The sequence below is a fragment of the Podospora pseudopauciseta genome, assembly GCF_035222475.1.
Source record: "Podospora pseudopauciseta strain CBS 411.78 chromosome 2 map unlocalized CBS411.78m_2, whole genome shotgun sequence".
Lineage (NCBI taxonomy): Eukaryota > Fungi > Ascomycota > Sordariomycetes > Sordariales > Podosporaceae > Podospora > Podospora pseudopauciseta.
Genome location: NW_026946663.1, coordinates 3,106,579 through 3,126,530, shown reverse-complemented (window position 1 = coordinate 3,126,530; position 19,952 = coordinate 3,106,579). Strand labels below are relative to the sequence as shown.

The 19,952-nt window shown below is 52.9% G+C and overlaps 8 protein-coding genes across 8 annotated transcripts; 3 read left to right on the top strand and 5 right to left on the bottom strand.

Annotated features, from left to right (window-relative positions):
* Positions 1–1,347: 1,347 nt before the first annotated feature.
* Positions 1,348–2,725, bottom strand: QC763_208600 (uncharacterized protein; the record flags this gene model as incomplete). The annotated part of the gene is made up of 5 exons (XM_062909909.1): positions 2,663–2,725; positions 2,375–2,490; positions 2,168–2,306; positions 1,904–2,065; positions 1,348–1,841 (listed from the first exon to the last, which is right to left on the bottom strand). Exons 4-5 carry the CDS (start codon positions 1,971–1,973, stop codon positions 1,348–1,350), a joined length of 564 nt encoding a protein of 187 aa, XP_062768752.1. The 5' UTR covers positions 1,974–2,065; positions 2,168–2,306; positions 2,375–2,490; positions 2,663–2,725.
* Positions 2,726–2,833: 108 nt separating this feature from the next.
* QC763_208590 (uncharacterized protein) lies at positions 2,834–3,913 on the top strand (the record flags this gene model as incomplete). Its single annotated transcript, XM_062909908.1, has 1 exon — positions 2,834–3,913. One exon carries the CDS (start codon positions 2,834–2,836, stop codon positions 3,911–3,913), a length of 1,080 nt encoding a protein of 359 aa, XP_062768751.1.
* Positions 3,271–5,573, bottom strand: QC763_208580 (uncharacterized protein; the record flags this gene model as incomplete). Its single annotated transcript, XM_062909907.1, has 3 exons — positions 3,271–3,426; positions 3,501–5,487; positions 5,544–5,573. The coding sequence occupies 2 exons, from the start codon at positions 5,571–5,573 to the stop codon at positions 4,222–4,224; spliced, it is 1,296 nt and encodes a 431-aa protein (XP_062768750.1). The 3' UTR covers positions 3,271–3,426; positions 3,501–4,221.
* A 1,240-nt stretch (positions 5,574–6,813) lies between these two features.
* On the top strand, positions 6,814–11,029 carry QC763_208560 (uncharacterized protein). The gene is made up of 4 exons (XM_062909905.1): positions 6,814–6,979; positions 7,058–10,339; positions 10,395–10,439; positions 10,506–11,029. Exons 2-4 carry the CDS (start codon positions 10,337–10,339, stop codon positions 10,815–10,817), a joined length of 360 nt encoding a protein of 119 aa, XP_062768748.1. The 5' UTR covers positions 6,814–6,979; positions 7,058–10,336; the 3' UTR covers positions 10,818–11,029.
* QC763_208570 (uncharacterized protein) lies at positions 8,255–10,036 on the bottom strand (the record flags this gene model as incomplete). Its single annotated transcript, XM_062909906.1, has 1 exon — positions 8,255–10,036. One exon carries the CDS (start codon positions 10,034–10,036, stop codon positions 8,255–8,257), a length of 1,782 nt encoding a protein of 593 aa, XP_062768749.1.
* Positions 11,022–13,570, bottom strand: QC763_208550 (uncharacterized protein; the record flags this gene model as incomplete). Its single annotated transcript, XM_062909904.1, has 4 exons — positions 12,949–13,570; positions 12,281–12,886; positions 12,016–12,228; positions 11,022–11,962 (listed from the first exon to the last, which is right to left on the bottom strand). Exons 2-4 carry the CDS (start codon positions 12,537–12,539, stop codon positions 11,022–11,024), a joined length of 1,413 nt encoding a protein of 470 aa, XP_062768747.1. The 5' UTR covers positions 12,540–12,886; positions 12,949–13,570.
* Positions 12,982–18,853, top strand: rga8 (Rho-GTPase-activating protein 8). The gene is made up of 4 exons (XM_062909903.1): positions 12,982–14,042; positions 14,116–15,732; positions 15,789–18,197; positions 18,309–18,853. Exons 1-3 carry the CDS (start codon positions 13,997–13,999, stop codon positions 16,745–16,747), a joined length of 2,622 nt encoding a protein of 873 aa, XP_062768745.1. The 5' UTR covers positions 12,982–13,996; the 3' UTR covers positions 16,748–18,197; positions 18,309–18,853.
* QC763_208530 (uncharacterized protein) lies at positions 17,120–18,088 on the bottom strand (the record flags this gene model as incomplete). Its single annotated transcript, XM_062909902.1, has 1 exon — positions 17,120–18,088. One exon carries the CDS (start codon positions 18,086–18,088, stop codon positions 17,120–17,122), a length of 969 nt encoding a protein of 322 aa, XP_062768746.1.
* Positions 18,854–19,952: the final 1,099 nt, after the last annotated feature.

Here is a 19,952-nt window from a genome sequence, read left to right as displayed (position 1 = left end):
CGCTATCGTGGCGCACTTGTGCAAGAGGAGAGTCTGGGGGAGAGGCTTCGGCCTGCCGTCGACCAGGGACGGAGCCAGCCGAACCTCAGCATCGATCTGCGGATCCGAAGTGTGCCGCCAGCTTCCCGAGCTGTTGAGCAGGTCAGATGACAAGTTCAGACGGTCTCAATGGTTAAGTGGTGATAGTTGGTCATGGCAGAGGTGGAAGAGTTGCCTAGACTGTTGTGATTGTTGGCCATGATCCCGTTGGGCTCGTCAATGTACCACACATGATATGGTGCCAGTTCCTTTGTTGGAACAAGGATTGAAGATTGATGAGGTTCCATCACCAACGATCAAAAAGATGCAACCAGCCCCACACACGTTGGATGTTCTGAAATGATCTGCGCTAGCTGCGTCATCTCCCGCAGGATTTGATTCTTAGCGTTCCTTCAGTAGGGTTTAGGGCCAACGACCCCTGTAACGGATCATTAGCCTCAGCTGGTTGCGCTGTTGCTTTGGAGCATCTACCTACAATTTTGGCTCGAAGTTGCTCGTCGCTTCACCTGTGTTGTCCACTTGCATATAATTCGAAGCTCACTTGAGGAGATTTTCGAGTAGGTAAATTCTGATATAAACGGTCGGCATAGACTTTTGTTTCTTTGTTGAGGCATAAAACCGTTGAACTGACCCCCTACTACACATCCCGCACCTTTTGTCTTGTGTGGTCGTTTCCCAACGCCAGGTTGGGGGCTGGATTTTCTTACACGGTTTGGAATCAATTCATCTGTGAGACCTGAGATCTCTTTAGAACTCTGGAGAGCTTAATGTTCACTTTTGTATTCGAAAAGACCCGAGTTCCTCACTGCAAGTGTAACAACACCACCACAAGAGTATGAACACCATGGATATATCACCAATTGGGCATAGTTACCGGTCTTGCCGCCCTCTTCAAGCGTGACCACGGGCCGTTACTGTAATACTTAACAAACCGCCAAGTCGTCCACGATGCAGCAGTTCGGCAAGTTGGCACGAGTTCTCGTACAACCCGGGTGGAAGCCGTCGCATTAAAGCAACTTGCACCTGTGGCGCAGACCGCTCTCCCGTCGACCCCAAGTTTAGTCATAAAACACCCAACGGCCGCCATCGCCGCAGGCCACAGTGTACACACACAACCTAGATGTTTCATCTTTCTCATTCTCTATCTAAAGATGACAGATCAATCCACATTCGCTGACGGGGACCTCGCTGATCTCGTAGCCAGAACTCAAAGCCACATTATCGCTGTCTCCTCCTCTCACCTGACTCGCGACCCAAATTCCATACACCGAACCATCACGGCTCCCTCTCCTGCCGGCCGGCCATGCCTTACACAGCAGCCTCCACCTTTGCCGGATCATTGGGATCACACCCATCAAAAACATACCCCGCCCTCGTCCACCTCTGCATCTTCTCCCGTCTAAACTCCTCCAAATCCCACTCCCTATCCTCCAGCTCATCCTCGTGATCCGGATGGAAAACATACACCTCTGCCTTTTTCGTCTCTCCTTCCACGTTCCCCTCCCCCCTCACATCCCCCACCTTCTCCAGCAACTTCACCTCGACCGTTTTCCTCACGTACTGCCCCCCCTCAAAAATGTCCAGCTTGTTCATGTTGGCGTTTGTGAGGCCGGAGGCGTACATGCCAAAGACTTTGTGGTCTTTGTCCGGGGTGATGCCGGGGTAGTCGGCGCCTCGAACGCGGCGGCGGATGTAGCCGGGGAGGATGGCGGGGGTGAAGGTGTGGAGGGCTTTGATCTCGGGGGGGACGTTGGATTGGTTGTAGCAGACGGTGTAGAAGACGTCTGGGACCATGAGGGTGCCTATTTGTTTTCTGCTTAGTATGACATTGTAAGTGGGAAAAAAAGGGGGTTGAGATGCTTGCCGTAAAAGAAGGCCGTGTGAGTCCCCTCGTCGGCTTGGACGCTGGGTTGAATATCCTCTAAGGTGACCATTTTTTTGTTTTTGTTTTGCTTTATTTGGAATCTTGAGTATTTGACTCTCTGTTGGTGAAAATATCTTCTCTGTTGGCTGTAAACTGTTAAATCTGTTTATCAAAGTCAGTTGGGCTCAGTTCATATCTTATTCATAAAGGCCGGGGATGTCGCGGCAAGATGGAAAGGTGGGGGGGAGGAGGGGTTACACTAACACTTGCGCTAGACTTGCAACTTGACTGCCTATTTCGGAAGCTGTCTTTTGTTTCGATGTGTTGATGGAATGAGAAAAGAGAGGATATAAATTTGAAGAGATGGAGATTGTTCTCCTTTTACCCAACTTTTTTTGCCTGGCTGCCGATGATTGTTCACTGTGTCAGAGCGTGTAGGCGCGGCCAAGTACAAGAGACAAGAAGACTCACCTAGCCAAACTGTGGTATCAAAGAAGGCAAGAAAGGGATTGTGTTGGGAGTTTGCCTCTGGATGTCACTGCAAGCAATGCCTCATTGAGGGATGCCCAATATTTAGGGGGGGGAAGCTGATTGAGGGCCAAACCAATGGGGATGAGTCAGGTGATTCTTGACAAAGCATTGGTGTTGGGTGAGAGGTAGAATGAAAGTGAGAAATACACCATAGTTTCAGAGGGGACTTATTAGACATATATTCCTCCCAGGAAACTGTTCCCCATTACGGACTTGAGAGAGACTCACTGAGCTGGGTTGGCTGTGATGTCTTTAACTGTAAGAACATGACATACCAAGTAGACAGACTTTCGTGCCATTAACGAGAGATAAAGCTCACAAGTGACCCAGATATGACCCAGATATGACCCAGTGACAGAAATAAAACTATAATGGTAATTGTACCTATCGCTTTGTGAGATGTCTCGTTGTCGAGTCCTCAGCATCGATGCATCGGCCCGAGCCGACATGACCCCGGTCCCACTTATTCAACTCACCCGTGGGCCTCACCCGAATTTCAACCACCTCTCATTTTCACAACTCACCACTTATACAAACGCCACTCCTCACCATCCCGCACACCTCCAACACATTCTCTCGCCTCAATCCTCACCACGTCTCCCGAAAAACCCTCATCAACGCCCGAAACCGCAACAAACAATGAACGAAGCCCTCCAAGACGAAATCTCAGCCCTAAACTCCATCTACGGCGACTCAACCCTCCTCCCCTCCCCCACCGACCCCCCCACCTCCTCAATCTACATCCTCACCCTACCCCCCCTGGACCCTTCCTCCCCCCCATCCTCCTCCCTCCTCATCCAATTCCCCCCTTCCTACCCCGACGTCCCCCCATCCACCCTCTCAACCCACTCCTCCAACCCAGCCCTCCCAAAAGGCACCGCAGCCCGCGACCTCTCCCTCTTCAGGGACGCGATCACCCAAGTCCACACCCCAGGCCAAGTCTGCCTCTTTGACGCAATCGAATCCTTCAACGACCTCCTCACTTTGGCCACCTCCCCAGTCCCATCACCCTCCCCCTCCCCCTCTCCACCCCCCCAATCCCAACCCGAAACCTCCCTCCCCCCACCTCCTTGGATCTTAAGCGCCCCCTTCACCGAGCTTAAGTCAACCTTCCTAGCCCGCACCGTCCCGGTAACATCCGTCTCCCAAGCAAAAGGCTATCTCGCGCACCTGCTGGCAACAGACAAAAAAGTGAGGTCGGCGACACATAATATCACCGCTTGGCGGATCAGAGGCGAAAACGGGACGAGTTATCAAGATTGTGACGACGACGGGGAGACGGCCGCGGGAGGGAGGCTGCTTCACCTGATGCAGGTTATGGACTTGTGGGATGTCATGGTGGTGGTGACGCGGTGGTATGGAGGGCAGAAGCTGGGGCCGAGGCGGTTCGCGTTGATTAATATGGCTGCTAGGGATGGGTTTGTCAGGGCTGGATTGGTGACCGAGGAGAAGGAGGGGGGGAGGAAGAAGGGGAGGTGACACCGATGTGGGTTTGGGTAAGGGGAGGAGGAAGGAATGGATTTTGGATAGGAAGGTTTGAGGGGGCTGGGTATGACACTAGCAGGAGGGGTGCGAAAGATGCCCTCGGTTCAGGTGATTGGAAGTCACGGACATGATGCGACAGTCATCAGTTGGAAGGATACCTATATTTGAAACTTTGTAATACGAGATGAAGTGGTGAACTTTTGATATGAACGCACACGCAACCTATGCCTTGTATATAACCCCCACACCTTGTCCCTTTTTGATCTTTTTTTTTTTTCCCCTTCTCTTTTCAACCCCCAGAATCACTTCCCCTCCCTCACCAGAACCCTGCTCAAAGCCTCCATCGCCCTAATACTAACCTCCTTCCCCAAAATCACCGCCCCCGCCCTCACCGTGCTCAAAAAACTCAACTCCAACTCCTCCTCCTGCGCACTCCCCCTCCCCCTCCTCCCACCACCCCCATCCTCCTCCTCCGCCACCGCCCCGTACTGCTCCTTCAGCTCCTTCACCAACGTCCCCGCCACCCCGCTCACAATCCCCGTCGCCTCGATGGGCAGACTGCTCAAGTCCAGAAAAATCGGCACAAGCGAAACCCCCCCCTCCGTCGTCGCCCCAACAAGACTATCTCCAAAAATCCCCACCAACTCCCTATCCAGCAGCAACGAAGGCGGATCGTCCTGCGCCAGTGTGATACTGAAAAACCTCGGCTGAGACACCAAAGCCGACACCAGCCCGGTATAAAGCTTAGTATCAACCGTATCGGCCCAGCACGGCTTGTGCGCAGAATGCCGGTTGCGGCTCCCATGCCCGTTAGTCTGAAAGGTAGACGGCCGTACCGAGTAACCCCCTATCATGTTATTGTCCTGCCTGCCCGAGCACTGCACCAGCAGCAGACCCTGCTCGACATAAGGGACCACGTTCCTCTTTTTGAGATTGTCAAACGTCCTCTCCTGGAGCTCCGGGATCGCGGACGGTGGTGGTGGTTGTTGTCGGGCCGTGGTGGGGAGTTCGTTCAAGCTGCTGCCTTGACTCGCCCTCCTGCCGTGATTGGTGCTGTAAGGGGATGTAAAAGGGAAGCTGTCATCACTGTCTTCCGAAAAGACAAACCCCCGTGATAGCAACGTCTTCTCGACCGCCTGCCTGTCTTTGACTGGGACGAGGATGAAGTCAGAGTAATAGGTCGTGATGAAAAAGAGGGGGATGTTGGCTAGGGCCAAAGGGGAGGTGAGGTCCGCTACTCGAGACCCGGCATCCATCCCGACGCTGATGACGGAGAAGACGACGTAGTCATCTTTGGAGATGATGACTGTTTTGGCCGTGTCGCGGGGTAGTTGCTTGATGGCTGGTTCAAAGATTGTTTTGGCCCAGGAGGAGTGGCAGACTATGGAGCACTCGAGAGGGGTGACGCTGATGTTGAGGAAGCCATGTTGACTGCTGTCCAGGGTGAGGCTGTCAAGGTTCAGATCGGGTGGTGAGCCACGGCTTTGTGGAAAGAGGAGTCGGAGTATGGGCTGGAGTAAGGTAGGGTAGAGGCTCAGGGGGATGTGGATGAGACTCAAGGTGCCATCCTATCAAGATAATCAGCCATGGTTCACGGACCTCTGCCATGGATGAATCCACTCACCAAGAAGTGTACTTGAGCGGTCAACGCCATTGGTCTGTCTTTAGATGAGCACCCTCGAACCCAGCAGTCCCTCGAGCAGCTCCAGATGTCGCACGACTTATAAGGCTGATAAAGAAAGAGTGGGTGCACCGTTGACTCAACCGTTGCAACACCGATGGACCGGCGCTAGGCGGGCGAACCCGAGGACCAAGCGGGCGGGGTTGTGAACGGTTGTCAAGGGAGGGGCCGTGTTGTACTCTTTGTTGTCGGGTCAAGGGATTGGGAACTGATAAGAAAACAAGGAAATGAACAAAACGGAGGTATCGAGAGCTTAAACTTTAAAGATGGCTGAACAAGTGGTGTGGTGGAGGTGGACGGGTGCCGTACCGTACCCCGTAGATAGGTAATTGTATAAGACGGGGGTGACTCCGCCAAATAGCCAACAGCCCCACGAAGGTGACGAAAAAGGACCGGTAGTGGGGGATAAGACCAGCTTCTTATATCAGATCTCTCAACTAATAAAACCCAAAATCGACGACAAAAGGCAACCTGGGGCAAAATATCACAACACAACACCGAGGTCAGGTCAACTGCTGTCTGCCTCCTGCATGTGTGCCGCGCAGAGCCGGGAGGGGCGAGCTTGTGTGATGTGCACGCTCCTGTGCAACAGTGACGCACGACGCATCCCTTTTTCTATTCTGTTTCCGTAACTCTCTGCATCTGTGTCTCAAGGGGGACGGAGAAGGTATGGAATCAGGATTCCCATCCAATGCAACTGGACGGTGGGTTTGTTTTTGTTCGCTTGAGCCGTCCCTGTTTTTCATCCCAACAGCAACAGCCACAGCCGGCCATAAAGGTTCTCACCTGCAGCAGCGAGAGCGTAGCATTACGGTATGGAATTCCCAACCACGACAGCAGAAAAGACACACAAAGCCTCTGGATGGGGTCGAGATAAGGAAGGGATCGGCATCAATGGGGCCACATTGATCTTTGGGCTTACATATGGAACTCCATAGATGATAGGTAAAGCCATCGGGAACTGAACTCTGACGCCAAAAGGTCCACTCGGGACAGCTTGGCCCTTTCCCATGACCTGACGCGATCGCAAAAAGAGAGTCCAAAGGGATTGTGACCTGTCACCTTTTGGGGCCCTCTCTGCATGCAACTTGCGTGCAGCCATGGTGGGTCGTCGACGTGGGGGTTTACGAGCCGACGGTGTCCTAACCTCCAAGCGAGAAAGCTTCTCGTTTGCTGGTCCTCACCTTGCGCAGGCGTGCCGCTCCTGAGACAGGGGTTCGGATGCTCCTCCGAGGCCTCTCTCACTCGAAAGATCATGATCTAGAGATCAGACAGCTGCCGAAGCAAATAGAGGGGGAGGGGTTCACAGGGTGGACACCCGCGGATGGCGTCTCCGCTCAGATCACCCTCTCCATCCATCATCCGTCGTGCTGCTGCTGGTGAGAGCTCATGTTGCGGCGTTGCCAAGTTCCATTGCCCCGCACTCAGCAGTCCGGCAACTAATTAGACTCCTTCAGTCAGAGACCGTACCACCACCGCACAGCAACCGGCCTGCACTGTCGTCGGAAAGCTGATGGCTGGCTGGTCATGTGTTTGTTGCGAGAGATGAGTACGCAATGTCCAGGTCGACAGCGCCAAGAAGGGGAAAAAAGAGGGGTGGAAACTGGCTGGGAGAAGGCCAACTGAGACTTGGAGTAAAATTGACCAAGGAGAAACACAGGAACACACACCTCGGCGAGCTTTCAACAAAAAAAAAATCTTGTTCCTGACAAAAGACCGGGGGATGGGATTTCCCCGCCCTGCTGATCAGCCCTCCCGTGTCGTGGCATAGAGACACCCACGTAACAAGATCGAGAAAAGGGGGACGAAGGAAAGCTCTGTTGCTATAATACCCGTTGATAATGTTCAACAACTCGCAGGTTCCTGTCATAGTGTGCTGCCGGCAGCTTGGTGATGATGGGCAAGAGACCCAATCCCACTGCTCGGCCAGTCCGCATTTGCTAGTTGCCGGATATCAACGTGGGTAGAATACCACGATGCACCAGATTCTCCAGGGTGGGGTTGAGTCGATTCTGTCGTCACCTTGCTTCTCCCAACAATAGCCCCCATCGCCAGCACACACTCGCCTGAGCACCTCGGGCTTCGCGAAGTTTCAGCCATCGAGGTGGATGTGACCGCTGTGGAATATGGCTCAGATGCCCATGAGACATGTTGAGATCTGGACCTGGCCGGAAGCCGGGCGGAAAAGACCAGCGAGAACTTGATCCAATAATCTTGACAACCAACATGAACTGTGACGCCATGCTCCCCAGTCGCTGCGCCCCCAGCTTGAGCCAGACTGCACGACGCAGGTTCGAGGAATACACCATGGGTGTGACGGCGATGGCAGAAGGCGGGGGGCGTCTTTCCTTCGGCCCTATTGAAGCACGGGACTGGTTCATAATGATTCTGCTGGGTTTCCTGATCTGACATGTCAAATCTCGGCCTTTTGGTGGAGAGGTTTGGTGGCGGGGGCTGGACAATATTCGGCTGGCCGCTGGAGGTTCGGCCCGAAGGAATCAATATCGTTGACGGCTAGCCCACAGTCGAGACCTCAAAGAACCATCCGAAGTCTGCCGGCGGCCAATGGCGGCAAAACTCAGGGGCCACCAACCGATCACCACACACAAGAAGCAATGAGAAACTTTGCGCATTGATCGATGCCCAATGTCTGATTACCTCTTGATGCCAACCACCACCAGGTTGCGGGGGCTCTCGCGGTAATCGAAAACCGTCTCGACCCAGCAGTCTTGGACGATATCGGAGTGCTCGCGCAAGAAGAGATAGCGGTCAGTGACAATCAGGGATTCTACGACGCATGCGCTGAAGGCCATCAAGCTCCATACGGCGCTGAGCTCTCTCTTCCGATCTCGGAACTCGTCCTCATATCGAGCAATTTCCTCGTCCGTGATGTTCCCCATCTTCTCTGTAATGACCTCGTTGTATTGGTTGAACTCGGAGTTGGTGGTCAGCTTTGCAATTGCTCCACGGACATAGGCAGCGAATGAGGTATAGCACTGCTTCCTCAAGGACCCGATTACCACCGGGTTGGTGCTTGTGTTAAAGACACTCTTGTCAGTTTCTTCACCATGATAGATCCGCGAGATGACGCCCCTGTCCAGAAACATCTTTTGGAGGACCGCACGGTAGAAATGGCGGGTAAAGAAGCCGCTGCTTTCCTGCTCAGTCCAGTTCTGAGGCGCTTGACACGCCATCATGCGGGCGGTGATATTCAGTCGGACCCCGTCATCATTGTAAGTGGACACCCGCTCGCTCATGGGGAAGCCCTGGGGGTCTCGTTTCTCTGCTTCTCGTGCAACTCGAGCATTGATGGGCTGCAGACTTGGTCGACCGAACGGGGGCTTGAAAGTAGGGGGACCCAACTTCTCTGTCATCAGGTTGTAACAGCAGCCCACAATGGCTACGGCGTGGATGCATGGGTTCAGCACCATGGAACGAATACCATAATGCGAGAGGTTCCCGCAAGAGTGGATGGATACCGCCATCATAGCGAGCTTGTCTTGGTCAACCTCCTCCTCGCAACCCCTCAGCTGCGAAAGAACACCAGTCAGGTCGGCGTGCTCAAGGCGCCCGACGACATACTCGATGGTTCCCTTCCCCTCCTCGACGGTATACGTGGCCTGCATCTCCTTGCGTGATCTGAGATCGATCGTGGCAAGCTCCTCGTCTGTCACACCGAGTTCTCTTGCGACCCGCTTCAAGGCCTCCTCGTCGTTATGCTGAGACGGATCCGTGGCCTCTAGAATCCGGTGGTAGAGCTTCTTGTTCCGAACTCGCTTCTCCTTCTCGGCCAAGCCTGACAGGATATCGAGGTCCTTGGCGCCAGCCATGTTGGCTTCTTTGCTCTCCACTGCTACAATGTGCTTGTTGTAAGGTGGACTTGCAAGAGTACGACCCAAGTAGTTCTGACCAGAGCCAAAGTCGACAAAGTGAGTCAAGTCCTTGCCCCGGGTCTCAGCAATGTCCTCGGCCAGCCTGTCGATGTACCCGGCAAAATGGGTTACTTCGTGAACCTTTTTTGTCTTCATACCAAGGGCGACTGATCGGGGTAGTATGGGGAGCTTGGGCTTGCTAGGCTGAAATGACCGCCTCAACGAATGTTTTCTGATGTCCTTGACATACCGAACAAGCGACTCGGGAGGTGAGCCGGGGCCACGGTTGGGTGAGAGAGATGACAGGTCGTCCCGCATGAGAAAATCGAGAAGAACCATTGGCTCCTTCTCCAGAAGAAAAGCTTGCCATTCCTTGGGCACAGCTGCAACGAAGACGCCGGGTTCGGTTGTGAAAAAGTCCAATATGTGAACACCACCGCAGAGGAAGCGAAAGGTCTCTGAGTTGGTGGTGAAGTCGAGGAGGCTCTCGATGTATTCCTCGGCAGAGGAGAACTCATCCGAGTAGGGGAGGTCCCTCTCTGGTCGGGATTGGAATGTTCTCATGATTGTGAGGTGTGTGAGTCGTCGTGCTGCTCTGATATTCGACTCACTCGGCGAATGAATTTTGGTTGTAAATTCATTTTGGGCAAGACCCCTGCTTGGCTTGCAGCCCAAGTCCAGGCAACCAAATGCCGGGGTCTGCCGGCTGCATCCAGCTGCCAAACGTCCGCCGGATTTTTAATCGGCAGGACCCGGTCGCATCTCGAATTCAAGTTGGGACCTTGTCTGCGACGACATTGGCCCTGGCCCACGATTGCTAGCAACGAGACGGTGACTTGAGGCTGGCAGCCCGCATTCTTCAACATGGTACGAGCTCCCAGTTATCCCCCACAGCTTGCAATGTGCTAACCATGATCCTCAGGTGTCCCTATTCGGTGTCAATTTCCACGAGGCCAAGCTTGTCCAGGTGCGCCGTCTCCTGCCCCTCCAAGACCGACGACGATGAACAGCTATTCTAACCTCCCGACCACAGAAAGCCCTCCAACACTTCTATGCCCTCGGTCCTCAGACTGCGACCCGGATCATGGCCAAGCACTCCATCCACCCCAGAGCCAAGATTGGCACGTTGTCGCCCAAGACCGTCACAGCCCTGACAGCCGAGTTATCAACCATGGTGATAGAAAGCGATGCGCGAAAGATTATCCAGGATAACATCAAACGGTTACGTGACATGGGAACATACCGCGGCAGAAGACACGCCATGAACCTGCCCGTCCGCGGCCAACGGACAAGAAACCAGAACATGACCGCCATCAAGCTCAACAGGGTCGAGCGCAAGGGGTAGAACTTTATATAGGATTTAGAGAGTGGAAGAGGAGACAAGAAACCATTGGCGCGGCGTTAGAGGTTATCCCGGAGTGCAGGAGCTGGAAAAAACCAACAGCCTGGGCCCGGAAAAGAAATCTGTGTTTCTAGTGTACAATACAACAAGCAATGAACAAACAAAAAAAGAACAAAAAAGAAAAGGAAAAAAAAAACCCACCGATAATCACCACAAACTATGCAGCTCATCCTCCATCACCGGCTCTCCTTTCTCTTGCATCTCCCTCGCAACCCTCTCCACCTCCCCCCAAACCCTCAACACATTCCCCCCCACCACCTTCTTCATATCCTCATCCCTCACCCCCTCTTCCAACAACTTGCCAACCAAATCAGGGTACTTGCTCACATCCTCCAATCCTTTCGGTACACTCTCAATCCCATCAAAGTCACTCCCAAACCCCACATGCTCCCACCCAATCCGCTCCCCTATATACTTGACATGCCTCACCACCTGCTCAATGGTCGCATTCTCCCCATCAAAAACCGGCAACTCCCCCTCCCCACCCTCAACACAGCTAATGAAATCCGGCGCAAAATTCACCATCACCACCCCCCCGTTCTGCCTCACCAGATCAAGCACACGATCAGGCACATTCCTCGGGTGAGGGCAGACGGCGAAAGCAGAGGAATGGCTGAACATAACCGGTGCCCTGCTCCCGCTTGTCTTGTCTGGATTCCCACCAAGGACATCGAGCATGGTATCAACCGAAGTGTGAGATAAATCAATAATCATACCTAGCCTGTTCATCTCCCTGATGAGGTCGACACCATAAGGCGCAGAAAGCCCGTGGTGAACAGGGGGTGCGATCCGGACTTTTCTCGGGTCGTCTGGAAGAGTGTCGAGGGCGGAGTCGGCGAATTTGTTGGGGCAGTTGTGCGTTAGGGTTGCGTAGCGGACGCCGAGGGAGTGGTATTGGCGGAGGATGGAGGGGGAGTTGGCTATTTGGTGGAGGCCTTCGATGCCGAGGGGGGAGATGAGCTGGTTGTTTTGGCGGAAGGCGGCGAGAGCGGAGAGGGAGGAGATGTTGATGATGGGGGAGAAGGTTTCTGAATGGGAGGAGGAGAGGCGGTGGAGGAGGTCGATTTGGGAGAGGGTTGATGTTACGACTGGGACGTGTGTTAGGTACCTATGGATGTGGTAGGGTGTAGGGGAGACTGACTGGAACCATAGCTGGAGTCTGAGAAATCTGAACCGTTGGACGGGCAGGGCCAGAATACACTCCAGAAAGCACCGCCGTTCATCCCGGCCCTGAGACGGGGGATGTCAACATGGCCGGTGAGGCCGCCTTTGGTGAAGGGCTTGGTGAAGTTGTCGTTGTAGATGTGGTTGTTGTAGTAGGCCCGGAGGAGGATGGCCAGGTCGTTGTGCCCATCTGATATCTAAGTCATTCCTCAGGTTCATAGATAATTTGATATGCCACTTACCAATCAAGGGTGTATGGCTCAAGATGTGCTTGACGCGCTCTTCAATGCTGTTTGGCAGCTGTGGTTTTGACGCGGGGGGCCTCCGGGGAATATACCCGGCACCGCTTATGGGGAAAAACAGATATGAAAGTAAGAGGCATGTGAATACAACACACAAAGTCACTCTCTTCGCCCTTGCCGGCCTCCGACGTGACCGTGAATCGGAGCCGAAGTCGCCGGCTTCGAGCTCGGCCCACTTGGGGTATCGGTCCGACTTCATCGGAACTGGCAACTTGACCCTCTGTGGATTATTTCTGTTCTTTAGAGACGATAGTGTCGATGCTCCGAAGCTGCATAGACGGCGAGGCAGATTTGTTTGGATACGGGTGTAAAGACGTCAGGGGACGGAGACGGGGATTGATACGCGGCTTAGCAATCCTTAGACTCGGGTCGCTAAAGGGAGAGTGTCTCGGCTAAGCCTCATGACAGCTTTTTGGACTTTTTGCAAGCGTTTGGGATTTTGATGGGAGTCCGGTATCATGAATCGTACAAGTATAATTTCAGAAGCCTGTATTCAATTGGTTTATGAAGTACTGTTGACGTGCTTTGAGCCCACTGAGATTCTCGCTGATTCTCTTGTTGCTGTTGAGAAAAATGTCTGTGCACTAACAGAATGATATGTTACTTACCAACCAACCTGTTAGGATGCTGCGGTTGACATGATCCGTATCCCGTCGGCAACTGTTAGCTGTCAGACAGGTAGAGTTCATGAGCTCCCTACACGATTGTGCCGCAGATTTCCAGACAAGCTATGCTCAAGAATATGATATCGTGAGTTGACACGGACAGGCTGGGCGAGCTGGACCCTGCCCAGGCTGGTTGACAGCCCTACACTATTCTTCAGGTGCTTCTAAAACGGTCTCCTTACGTCATCAGTGCCTGGTGGTCGTTCGTCCTCTGAAGCCCAGAACCAACAAGAGCGAAACAAGACATTCCGAACTCTCCAACAAGCCTGATTGTACTGCTGAGGTGTCTCTAGCTGAAAAGAGACCTGACGTTTCAAGAAGTCGGTGAGAAAGGGCATTCCGGCTGTTCGTTTCGAGGTGAATGGTGGACATTTGGTGGGCCACAATCTGCTGCAGGGGTTGAGGGGCAGGCCCCCGCTGGTGGCCTCTTGTCGGTCGTCAGTGAAAGCTTTCGGTGCTCTGGCTGTCTGGCCAATGAAACGGCGATGGCGCTGGGTTTCTGCATCCTGGGGTTGTCGGGACACTTGCCTGCTTTCTTGCCGCTTCCATCATTGCGCCGGAATTCAGAACTTTTTTGTTGTTCAACTGAAGCTTCTTTTTCTCCCGTCCCATTGCTTCCTGACCACTGAACTTCAGGTCCCGTCGCGTGCCCTTCCAGACCCGGCCTTCCGGCGCCCTACCAACCGAGTTTTCCTTCTGAACATTTCTACCCAACTGCCCGGTACGGTACCAGCTACTCCGTAGTGTAAGACACTCAGCCTCAATTGCGCTGGAGACGCACACCACACCTCCTTGGCTACGTTCCCCCTGCATCCACCATTTCTGGGGGCCGACTCTCGAAACTGGCTTTACGAGTTCACGACCAGCACAGCACTTCGAATCTTTGTTTACACTTTGACTTTTTCTTCCCGGGCGAGCCGTTGACCTCTAATTCTACCACCCGTTCCAAGTACACGCCACCGCCGAGCGCAATCGGTCGTCTTTCGCAAAGATGCCCGGTTTCGCAGACTCGTTCTGGTCGAATGACTACGCCGCAGGTGAGTTTCTTGCGTGGATTTTTTGGCATGTCCAGTGTGAGGTGGTGAACGGGCCGCGCTGACAGAAATCAAGGACTGGGTGTCCTGTTCGGCAAGCTCCAACAAGGTGTTGTCGAGAACCGCCAGCTTCTAACCATTGCTCGAATGCGCGCCGAGGCCGAAGAGATCTACGGAAACAAGCTATCCGACATCGCCCCAACCGTCGACAAGGTCCAGGGAGGGTTCAACCGTGACGATGGCGCCAGCGTGCGAAAGGCCTATGAAGGTGTGCGGACCGAGATGGAGGAAGCGGCCAAGAATCACAAGAAGATTGCACAGAATATTCGCGACCTGGTTGTGAACCCTTTTGGCCGCTGGTGCGAGGCCCACGAATCCCGGATACAAGATTCGCAAGATGAGCTGCAGTCTCGAATCAAGGCGCACGACAAGCAGGCCGACCTTTGCAAAAAGCTCCGAAGCACCTATTTCAACAAGTGCCGACTACTCGAAGACTTGGAGGAGGAGAATAAGCTGGCGTTCCAAGACCCCGAAACGAGCCCCAAAACTGGCCAAGATATCCCTGAAATCAAGGTCGAACCCGAGATTGCCGAGGAGGAGGAGCCCTACGAGATCGGCGACGAGACTTATACCCCCGACCAAGTCAAGAAGATCCTCGAGCACATGCTGAATACGATCAAGATGGGCGAGACCAAGGTCCCCATTCTCGGCACATATCAAAACACGTCTGCGGGAACCGATATTGTCGAGTATCTTCAGCGGCACATGGGAAGCTCAAGCGTGAGTTATGCCGAGAGAATCGGCCAGGATTTGGTAACGCACGGCTTCCTGAGACTGGTTGGTAATGTTGGCAACACGTTCGCCAATAGCTCAAAGATGCACTACCAATGGCGGCCCAAGGCTTTCGAGATGTCTGGTGTGCCAGAAAAGAAGTCGATTTCAAGAGCCTTCTCCATGCCCACCTCTGGGTCTGATGGTTCTGACTCGCCTGTGGTTGGCACTGTTACTGAATATCTCGCCAAGTGGGATGTGCTCAACACTTCCAGGCCGAACGAGACGCCAGCTGAGCGTATGCGCCGGGAGGCCCGGGAGGCGGACGAAAAGTACAAGGCCAGTGTTCTGAAGCTGGATGAAATGAGGTGCGAGCTGGAGGAGGCCATCTTCCTACATCTCAAGTTTCTTGAGCGCTGCGAGCTGGATAGGCTCAAGGCCATCAAGACAGTTGTGTTGGACTTCTCGGGCACTATCAGCAACGTTATTCCTAGCCTCCAGGCCACCGTGGATAACATGATGCTGTTCCAGGAAACAGTGCAGCCGCTTGGCGACTTGCGCTATCTCTTGGAGAACTACCGCACCGGTAGCTTTGCTCCCAAGGTTGTAACGTACGAGAACTACTACAACAAGGTGGATGACCAGACCTTTGGTGTGGATCTCGAGGCCCGAGCCAGGGCTGACAGAAAGCGTGTGCCTATTATCGTTACAACGCTGCTTACCTACTTGGATCATCACTATCCAGACCTCGAGGGCGATGAGGCCCGGAGAGGGGTGTGGCTCCACGAGGTTCCCTTGTCTCAAACGCACAAGTTGAGAGCTTTGGTCAACAATGGCAAGCCGCCTGCGTTGGAAACCTTTGCCGATTTTGACATCCCGACTGTTGCCAGCCTGTTGAAATTATACCTTCTTGAGCTTCCAGGTATGTCCTCTTATCGTTTGCGATTTGCCTTCTGGGCTTTACTGACATTTTTTCAGATTCTTTGGTTTCTTCGCACGTATATGAAATTATTAGAACCATCTATACTACCCCCACCGGCAACGACAGCGATGCCGCCCGCGTGCCCATCCTCCAGCAGACATTGTCTCAATTGAGGCTCACTAATATTGCCACACTGGATGCCTGCATGAACCACTTCACCCGCCTGATCGACCTGACCTCTGCCGATGAGGAGTACATCGTCAAGCTCGCTACTTCCTTGGCCCCTTGCGTGCTTCGCCCTCGCACCGAAACCTCGCTCACCATGGAGGAGAAGCATGCCTACCGCTTGGTCCGTGACTTGTTCGCCCATAAGGACGCCATCTTCAACGAACTCAAGCGTCTCTCTACCAATAACGCGTCTGGATCCCTCCGCGCCAACCCAGGTGGCCGCCCACGAGCCATCTCCACCGACGAAAGCAACCGTAAAGCCCACATGGAGGAGCGCAACCGTGTGCTCCTTGAAAAAGCACAGGGCAGCAGATCTCGTGCTACCTCTCCGGCTCCTGGCCCACGTGGCCATGCCCGTGATAGGTCGGTGGGCAGACCAGAGACTCGCTTCCCCATCTCGACTGGTCTTTCCAGCCCAACACAGGCTCACAGGAAACGACAGAGCATGGGCCCTGTGCTCCCCAAGAGGACAAGCCTCGAGGTGCCGGACGATGCGAGCATGGGGCTTAGCCACCCCGCTGATGGTAACTTTTTAGGGGGTGCCCTCCCCATTGTGCCTCAGGTGCAGCAGGTAGCGCAGCAGGATAGCGAGGCCGTGTTGGAGAAGAGGAACAGCCTCGGGAGAAGCGGTGCCCGGTTCTCCTCGGGGAGGAGGGTAACGCCTGCTTCGAACAGGACCGAGACGCCACCTCCGAGCAGCAATGAGAATATCAACAAGAGAGAGAGCAGTGGAAGTAATGGGGCGCAGAGGGGCGTTGCGTTGGTGGATGCGCCGATGGATTATTAGCAATGTTCCAGCTCAGCGTGCAATAATAACCACATTTATGTACTCTAGTTTTTATTGCTAGGTTTTGGTTTGCGGGTGGTGTTGCCGTCTTTTTCTTTTGTGTTGACTGGATTGTGCTTTCTGGCGGTTTTAGAGCAGGTGCTGGGAGGCTAGCTGGCTATGGTATGTTTGGAATGGCTTATGACGGCGACGGGAATGTTTTGTTGTTTGATATCATTTTTGGGGGGGTTGGCTGCTAAAAAGAGACGATTCCAAATGACCTTTTTTTTTTATGTGGGTTTTTATTTTCATCATGACCATTGTGATTCACCATACCATCCATGACTTGTATCCCCAATCACCCAAACCTCATAATCTTTTCCCTCGCACCCCTTAATCCTGCAACATCCTCCACTTTGTCATCCGTCCCCTCAAATCCAGCACCTCTTCCCCACCAACAAAAAAACTCCCATCGCCCCTATGATGCATCATCTTCCCCTTGTCCGTCTCGACCGCTGTCCCATCCAGCCTAAAGTTCTCCTCATTCACCCACCCTTTGATAACCCTCAAAACCCAAAAGTTGTATTTCTTCACTAGCGACTCATCCTCCACTTTGCACTCTAAATTCCCGATTATGCCGTCACCTCCGACGAGAGCGCAGGAAACCTTTTCTCCTTGGATGGCGTCTAGTTTGAAACGGTCCCATTTGGTTTCGGAGGGGGGGAGGTCGGAAGAGGAGATGTTGCCGATGTCGACGACGGTTTTGGCGAGGGTGAGGTTTGGGATGGAGAGGACGCATTCTTTTGACGAGGAGAGGAGGGAGTAGGAATGGTCCCAGGGGCCGAGGGTTAGGCCTATGAGGGTGGGGGAGGAGTGGGAAATCATGGTGTGGAAGCCTAGGGTCATTAGGTTGTGGGTTTGGGTTTGGGGGTTGCCGGTTGAGACGAGGAGGATGGGGCCTGGTTCGAGGAGGCGGTTGGTTTTTGAGGGGGGGAGGGGGGTGAAGAGGGAGGAGGCTTTTGGGAGGGGGGACATGGCGGGGTGAGATGATGGGGGTGATGAGGGGGTGGTTGTTTTGGTTCGTTTGGACTGGCGGGTGGTGGTTGGTTTGGTAGTGGTGGTGGTGGTGGTGGTGGTTTTGCGTTTTGGCATGGTGAGAGGGGGTGCTAGAGTTGAATATGTGTGGAAGGAGGAGGAGGGTATATGAAGTCGAAGTGAAAGGCGATTGTGAAGTTGTTGGTGGTGAGGCTTGTCGGCGATAGGGGATAGGGGGTGAGATGAGAGGTATGACGTCACTCTTGGTTGGTGAAAGAGAGTACAAAAAGGTGCGAACGGGATGCGAAGATTTACTCTTGCTGGCATTGTTATGTTTAGAGTAGATATGAGTCAATTGAGTTGAAAGTGGAATGGAAACAAGGGGAAAGGATGTACGGAATCCAGCAATCCGTACTCCGGCCTCACTGCCTTGGTTGTAGGTTGATGGTCAAGATAGTTGGGTTAGGGTTGGCCTCTGACCATACCCCTTGAATATCAGTTCTGTATATGTGTGTAGATCATCGCTAAACATCAGTAATGAGGACAGTGTTTCCCTATCCATACCTGTATAAAATTATTGGCTCCCATCATGACAACTTCTTGGTCCATTCTCAACGCCGCAAAAGAAAATTCACTCCAGAAAGCCTTGTCTTAAAGGTTCAAAAACCCTCAACCCAAAAGCCAGGCACTACCGTACCAAGTATCTCAGAGACCAAGATTTCAATGTCTACGGGCTATTTGCCCGCATAAAGCCTGTGGTTACTTCTTTTGATTGAATCTCATGGAGAGAAGAACTGACTTTGTCCAGCCAGACGCATACACCAGTCACATGCCCACCATTGTCGCCAAACAAGAAGGCTCGCATTCATCTCCACATCAATATCGCCCCAGATTATTGATGATGCACAAGACGTTCGGAACTAAAGAGCCGAGACAGCCTTGAGGTCATCTATCTGGTGTGCTGTTGTCTCAGCGGGTCAAGAACCACTTCACGTGAAGACTCCCGAAATATAACACCATCGATGTTGTCCAATATCAGAACTTTGACTCTGGTCGGCATCATAATCCCGGATGTACCCGAATATTGACGAGACCAAGAAAACAGAGACATGTATCTATCATTAGACACAATCATGATTCAGACCCTTACGCCACCTTTGCCTCCGGATCTGAGATCCTTGACGGTTCTTCAAATCTCAAACTCTCATGTTGATCACTTGGCTACCTAGGTATATCTCAGCTCGGCTTGAAAACACCGAAAGTTATGTGTGAAGTGTGAGAAGTGAGGCGTTAGCTGACTCTGATGTTGTGCAACATTCTTAGACCGTGATGCTCCAAGCCGCGTGGGCGGTAGGCGAGCATCACTGTGTTAGGGGGGCTTTGATACTTGAAGAGATACAACTAGGGACTTGTTTCAATATCAGGCTTCATGGATCAAGAAGTCAGACCGAGAGTCGCACAAAGTTCAACTCGGAGAAAACCGTGCAGGATATCTTGCCACACCTCGGTATTTGTACTACAGTGGCTTGAGACTGTTGTGCATAAATATCATGGGAACCATGTGTGGGGATGGGAAAACAGGGCATTTCGTGGCCAAGGACAGCTCACATTCGGTGGCTGAAAGATATTGCTTTTCGTGCTTAGACATCTAATGCCTTATTGAGACACAGAGCGCGCTCCAGTCAAAAGTCAAACAGGCTTTTGACGTCGGTTTATCACCGCCTCCATGTTGTGGTACCTGCGGTGAAAAGCCGTTCGAGTACAACCAGTAAATAACTGCAATTCGTGGTTCAACAGTTTTGGTCTTTGACCTGTCAGTTTTGCCTTCTCGTACTCGGACTGACTTTGTCAACACTGGCGAATCTCTAATGAGCAGTAATACTTCCTTGCTGTACACGTTACCATTGTTAAGAACCATTTCATACCTATGAAAGCGTGAAGGCAAACAAACTTTACAAATATCTCATGCTGTACCATGTGAGTGGCCAGCATTCCTCGGTAGCCATTTTCTATCACCGACAGATCTCCAAGCTGGGATTCATACCATCATCGAGAATGCAATGGCAGTATCTCATTCTTGCGAGATGCTAATGAATATGGGCCAAAGCCTATTATGGTACCGTTTCACTGTTAGACCGACAAGAGACCACAACACGAGGTACCGTAAAATTGACTAAAAAACGTGTCAAAG